General features: G+C 37.5%; 1 protein-coding gene across 1 annotated transcript; it reads left to right on the forward strand.

The window, feature by feature from the left end:
- The first annotated feature begins 2581 nt into the window (after positions 1 to 2581).
- Positions 2582 to 5576, forward strand: LOC128224272 (uncharacterized). Its single transcript, XM_052934076.1, has 3 exons — positions 2582 to 2960; positions 4517 to 4672; positions 5000 to 5576. Exons 1-3 carry the CDS (start codon positions 2750 to 2752, stop codon positions 5182 to 5184), a joined length of 552 nt encoding a protein of 183 aa, XP_052790036.1. The 5' UTR covers positions 2582 to 2749; the 3' UTR covers positions 5185 to 5576.
- The last annotated feature ends 1339 nt before the right edge of the window (positions 5577 to 6915 follow it).

The following is a 6915-nucleotide window of genomic DNA, read 5'->3' on the forward strand; positions in this document are numbered from 1 at the left end:
TTTTCTTGTCGAAATATTAAGTAATAGTTAGATGACTTGAATTTAATCTTTAAATTCTTAGTTTATTTTCTTAACTTCTTAATCATTAAGATTTCAATTCAAGCCATCGCTTAATAATTGCCTATCTACAATTTCATGAGCTGTAAATGTAGGTTGTATTCTAAAGAAATATAAAAGTAGAGTTAAAAAATGGAGTCAAATAAAAGACAAACACTCGACAGTGGTTTATGTAAACAAGGAATGAAACAAATTATTAACAATTAATTTTTGATTTATTAAATGCCGAGGTATGAAATAATGACAAAGGGAGATTGCATCGATATACAAAGTAGCCAATATATTTCCCAAACATAAAATGCCACTGTTCAACTCGGGTAGCTATATATTGGTGAAAGAAAAAATATCATTGATAAATATCACCAGCGGCTCCAGTGGGGGAGGGGGGGGGGGCGTTGAGTTTAATTTTTATTTCAATAAAATAGAAAAATGTAATAATAAAATGATAGATCTAATATCATAACATAAGTTCAAAAAGTATATACATCTTTGTAAATGACGCAAATCAAAGTATAAACCTGTGCATATATAATGACTAATATGAACATTTCTATGTTTGCTTGTTAGAACAGTTTTGCATTCCATTTCATACGGATTTTAATTAATTGAGAGAAATTGAGGTAGTTAGGTTTAATAAATCTTCATCTTGTTTAAAGCAGACGATTTTTAGTGGCGAAGGAAGAAAAATAGCAAAATCCATTGAGTTTTGATCTAAACAAACGTCGTTTTTGTTAACTTTCGTAAAGGAAATTAATACATATTTTGTGTCCTTGAATTTGAGACTGCTTTTAAACTGTAACAAAAATCTGATGTTATGTAGAAAGAAATTATTTTAAAGCTTCACTTTCACAGATTAACCGTTTTGACAACTTTTTAAAATATTTTTTTTGTTATGTAATGAGCAAATTTGTACGTAAATATCTGCAATTCAGAGTTATTAGACTGCTGACAAAAGATCAGGTCGCGGATTTTCGTATTTCTGTTCCAAAATTAATGTTTAATGGCTGAAATCGTTACTAACGGTTTAAGTAAAATGCATAAAACATCAATTTTTGAACTGAAACATGAACTTCTGCGATCTAACATTTTGTCAGCTGCCTTATATCACTGGTGTCCATGCATTTTCGCATATAGTGGCTTGTTCCAAGACAAAATATAAAGAACATTTTAATAGTCAAAACGTTCAATCTGTTAGAGCGCAGCTTTAACGTTAATACATTAAAGTATTTCTGATATATGAATTTCACGATACTCAAGTTTAAGTCCCTTTATTATGAACCAATGTGTTTAAGAACTGCAAAAATAAAAAAAAAACAAAAAAAATAAAAAAATATATATAGCTCTAAATTTTCAATGGTAAGAAAGTATAAATACTTTTAATAATAAAACCCCCATCCTATCTAACATTAAAGTCATTTTAACCAGTCTTTGTAATTGTTTGTGGTTCGGCTCTGAGTTCACCGAACTCTCACCCAGTTCCAGCGTTTATCCCCAAGCGAATATCACCTCATATTACATGTACTATTACAAACGTAAGTTATGTCCTCATAATCTCGTATGTTGCCCATGCCGATTATCTTGTTCTGTTTGCTTTTCAAGAATTGTCATGCTTATGAACTTGTAAATTGTAAGCACAACTCCTCCAGGTCAAATGAATAGCGGTAACTTTGACTTTCGGTCCAGCCAATCCCAGGTAAACTGCTGGTAACATCCCCGAACCCTGGGGACATGCTAGGTAAGGCCCATCCCCGCTATTTTTGGCGCGATAAAAAACAAACTGCATTCACTATGCACTGCGGGGCCACCTGGAAGGTAGAAACACGGGCTATTTTCCCCGCTATCCCAGGTATACCTTCGGACTTGTTTGGGGGGCGTGGTTACAATATACTGGTGCATTATCATATTTTGCGCTCCCTGAGCCCATTTATGACCACTGTGCGCAAGATTTGACACAGGTATTCATATAGCTCAATTGCATTGAATTGACTACCTCTGGAATATCCTTTTGACAACGACATTCATTCACAACTTTTATGTTACTGCTTATTCTCTTCTATGTGTTTTGTTGATGTAATCAGAAAGAAATTGATCCGGATTTATTTGTGTTTGGTGTTTGCCTCTAGCATTTTCATTTGTGCCTTTCACAACATTAATATAATCATTTTGCTCAATCATTTCATCAAATTATGTGCGTAAAATTCTTTTATCATAAAAGGTTATCAGCAAAATCGCCATCACACGACGCCAAACGTATATTTATACATGTATACTGTAGACATTTTTTGATATCAAGGGAAGCAAATCGTAAAAACAATGAAATCAACAGTAGTCCCGAGTTGTCTGCAGTGAAATCTTAGCGGATATTGCTTAATTATGTTAGCTCACTAACACGCTAATTACTTCGTTTGCGCTTTGTTTTAACAAACTTTCCGTGTATGCACTCGGCGCAACAGAAGCTGCCGACGACGTATTGATCGATCTAAAGTTTCAATGATGTTTACTGAAATATGATATCAAAACAGGCATATACAGTTAACCGGGGACAAAAGAAAGCTTGCTGAATGGACATATACGTATGCACCTGTGAATGTTAGACACAATTGGACTTTACAATACATTGCATTGACGCAGTGATATCTAATATTTTTTAAAAATTTGAATTTTAATTCCGTGGAGAAACCAGTGTTAAATAATGGACCCTTATATGAATGGTGGCTTGGTGCTGGCGGTTTTAGCGGAAGTTCTGGCGATCCTTAGCACGGCTCTACCCTACTGGTACCAGATATCCGTGGTAGATGAAGGGGTGGCTAGCGCAGGTCTGTTTGAGGTCTGCGGTACAAAGCCGGGTATAGGATCCATCTGTGTGGAGTACGGCGGACAGACTGCATTCGGGCGGCAGGGAGGTGAGTGCGACTGCAAGTTCGAGGCTTTTCTGGCAGATGGTCGGACTTTGGCCAGATTGAGGTAAGAACTGGAGATGTGTGGGACTTGGGCGAGATGGAGGTTAGTGTGGGAGATGGCTCGGACTAGGGCAAATAGAGGTAAGTATAGGAGATGGGTCAGACTTGGGCAAAAGGTTCGGACATGATAGGACGGACACAGGCCAGATGGAGGGTCGTACCGGAGAAGAGTGGAGGTTAATACGAAAGATGGATCGGACCGGGTCCAGTTGGAGGTTAGTACCGGAGATGAGTGGTGGTTAATAAAGTCGAACCCCGTTGGCTCGAACCCGCTTGGCTCGATTTCCTCGTTAGCTCGACCTCGATGTAAAGGACAGATACTGTAGGTTCCGCTTGGCTCGAATTCCTCGAGACTCGATTTATGTACGCCGGTCCCTGGGAGTTCGAGCCAACGGGATACGATTGTACGAAAGATGGTTCGGACCGGGGCCAGATGGAGATTAGTGTGAGAGATGGTTCAGATTCGGGCAAGACGATGGAAAGTACAATTGTAGGGTCGGAAACGGGCCAGATTGAGGTTAGCAGGGGCGATTGATCGAATCGGGCCTAGATGGAAGTAGGTGTGAGAGATGGTTCAGATTTGGGCAAGACGATGGTTAGTACCGTTGATAGGTCGGACTGTGTCCACATTGAGGTTAGTAAGACAGGGCCAGTTGGAGGCTAGTGTTCGCGACGGGTCGGACTAGGACCAGATGGAGATTAGAACGGGAGATGGTTGGATTGTTGGCAGATATAGGTTGGCACGGGCGATTAATCGGACTGGGGTTAGATGAAGGTTAGTACTGGAGATCCGTCAGACTAGGGTCAGATGGAGGTAAGAACGGGTGATTGGTAGGGTGGGACGGGGTAAAGATGGAGGTTAGTAGTGGGATGGGTACGACTTTTTCGAAATGTCGATTATGACGGGAGAGGCTCGGACTTGGTCCAGATGGTGGTATTCACGAACTATTTGTGGGAGCAGGGGCAAAAGGAAATTAGTAAGGGAGATGGGTCGGACTGGTGCTACTTTGAGGCTTGTACGGCAGCTCGGTCCGTCAATGGCCAGTTGGAGTTTAGATTGAAAGATTGTTCGGACCAGGGGTAGATGGAGGTTAGTTCGGAATATGGGTCGGAGTACTGGCAGATGGAGGTTCCTATGGGAAATGGGTCGGACAAGGGCCAGATGGAGGTTAGTACGGTACGTGAGGTGGGTCAGACTGGTTGCAGATGGAAGTTAGTACGGGTTGGGCCAGATGGAGATTAGAACGGGATATAGGTCTGGCTAGGGCCAGGTGGAGGTAATTACGGGAGATTGGTCGGACAGGTATCAGATGAAAGTTTATACGGGAGATGGGTCTGGCTAGGGCCAGGTGGAAGTGAAAACAGGAGGTTGTTCGGATAAGTAACAGATGGGGGTTTCCCCAATGTCCAGATATTAGATAATTTATCCTACATCTTTTGCCAAATATGTGACACCGGGAAGTATTATTTTGGTTTTGATGTTGCCCTTTGTCTTACAGCTGAGATGCCTGATTGGTTGAAAGCTGCCCAAGCCATGATGATTCTGTCGGTGATTGCCCATGCCGGCGGCATTGTCCTGGCCGGCATGTACGCCATCAAAGTCCGTGACTGGCTCACTTTAATTGCAGCGTCCTCCGCCGCGACTACGGCTGGGGGTAGGTTATATGTACCGTAGTGTACTTAATGATTATTAAAAATGCCGTGTATATATATATATATATATATATATATATATATATATATATATATATATATATATATATATATATATATATATATATATATATATATATATATATATATATATATATATATATATATATATATATATATAACCTGCAATGACACGAAGAAGTTCAGTGGAGTTGCACAAAATAGGCTAGTCAAACTCATGTTTTTGCTCATTTAAATAAAAAAACCAACACTTTCAAAAACATACAGCCCAAATGCATAAACGTGTTTTAAAACTGGTATTATTTCAGTGTTATTTGGGTTGATTGGTACAGCAGTTGCTGGAGCAAAGTTCAGCGCATTGATATCCCCGGAAATCCGTGCGTTGGCAGTCGGCAGCCTACACGCCGCCTTTGGTCTTGGAGTCCTCGCCGTCATCATCGGCTCAGCTGCCGCAATCGTCCTTGGAGTCGCGTGGAGGCGCCGTGTTTTCTGAAATCACGTGTAGATGTGTTCCGATCAATTTAGAATGTTTCAAGCCGTATTTGTTAGGTTGTCGGAATTACACATGTCATTCCAAAGAAATAACAGTTCAAGTTATTCAATTTATAAAGAAAATGATGTCTTATTTCTTGTATTCTATTTGATTGTAAATTAATTTTATCTATTATCTAACATTGTACATAGTATTTCCATTTTTATACGTATTTGATATTTTTCCAAAGTTTCCAAAATATAACACTCCAACATTAGATACACTACAACCATCAATATGAATGTATTACTACTCATGTCAGAAGAAAAAAAGTTTCGTACAATTTCACAGTTTTAATGTTAAGTTATTCTATCGATGATTACTCTATTGAGGCGAATGTTTTTAATTATATATATATATATATATATATATATATATATATATATATATATATATATATATATATATATATATATATTAATGCTTGCTTTTTATCTGATAATTTACTAATTGTTTACACATTAAAAACTACGAAATAAAGTAAGCCACGCGTCCGCGCCAATTTTTGTGTAAAATAAAGATGTCAAAAGAAAAGGCTACACCTGGAAACTCAACAGTTACACTAGGATGAGTTATATGATGTTTTCAAAATGTTTTATTGGTTGTCGGATTCATTATTTAAAGACCTAGTTTAAGGAATGTTTGGCATGATAATCCCCTGCTGTGAATCTCCTGCTTCTTGCACTGGACAGATTTTAGTGTCTTCGAGTAAACTGAATCTATTAATTGATGGAATTATTTATTTTAGGTAAACTTTTAAACTAGACGTTTGGAATTCATGTAATATACATGGTCTTGAAATATAATATAATTCGTTACTAAATAAAGCCCATGCTTTGTATTCACTATTAAATAAATATAAATCACTACAACTTGCTGTTAATTAACGGATACACTAGCGGATCTTGGGAGGGGGGGGGCAAAATCTTCCTACTTTACTTTTTATCGTAGAAAAAAGTAATAACATACGCTCAAAATGCACCATTTCGGACAGGATTTTTTTTATATTTTCTTCGGGGAGTACCCACAAATCCCTCTGCTATCATTTTGAACTATTTAAATTCCGGTTCTGAGGTAGGGGCAAATGCCTCTAAATCGGGCCCCCTCTTATGTCAATTCATGGAACCGCCCCTGGTATATGTGTAAGATGGCAGGATAAAACAGCATTGTTGGAGTCTTTAAATTGTGTCATACGAATTTAGTTGAAGCAGCATACATGTTTTATGTCACATCTTGCTTTTATGATGTAGATGTAAATGTATTCTGTTTAGCTATAATGTTCACTTATTGGATATTTATCTGTTGAACTTTTCTTTGCATGGCAATGTTAGCATATATTTTGATGTGTTCATGGTGTTAATTGCATACGTTTGCTGATATTGAAATCACAATGAAACGTGATATTTTTCTTAACTATGGTTATGTAATGTATTTTATGGTGTTGTTCACTGCGTTGTATTCACTTTCACAATTTATTAAATTATTAATATTATTTGATTTCAAACAAACACCATGGAATGCTTTTGTTGATTTGCCGTATATTTGCAATTATTTGTCATGAAAGTAATAAAACAATAACATTTCTGTTATATTTACATTTCTGCATCTTTTTTTCAAATTAAACACAGAATTCTTCATAAGAACGATTGTTTTCGATATTTATTCATCCTTTTCGGTAAGTTAAATATTGTT

Source organism: Mya arenaria, chromosome 17 (assembly GCF_026914265.1).
Source record: "Mya arenaria isolate MELC-2E11 chromosome 17, ASM2691426v1".
Lineage (NCBI taxonomy): Eukaryota > Metazoa > Mollusca > Bivalvia > Myida > Myidae > Mya > Mya arenaria.

Excerpts from the sequence above, each read along its gene's own strand:
- LOC128224272 (XM_052934076.1), top strand. The coding sequence starts at position 2,750 with ATGGACCCTTATATGAATGGTGGCTTGGTGCTGGCGGTTTTAGCGGAA. Across the intron at positions 2,961-4,516 it reads TGCATTCGGGCGGCAGGGAG|CTGAGATGCCTGATTGGTTG; the intron begins GTGAGTGCGACT and ends TTTGTCTTACAG. Across the intron at positions 4,673-4,999 it reads CGCCGCGACTACGGCTGGGG|TGTTATTTGGGTTGATTGGT; the intron begins GTAGGTTATATG and ends GTATTATTTCAG.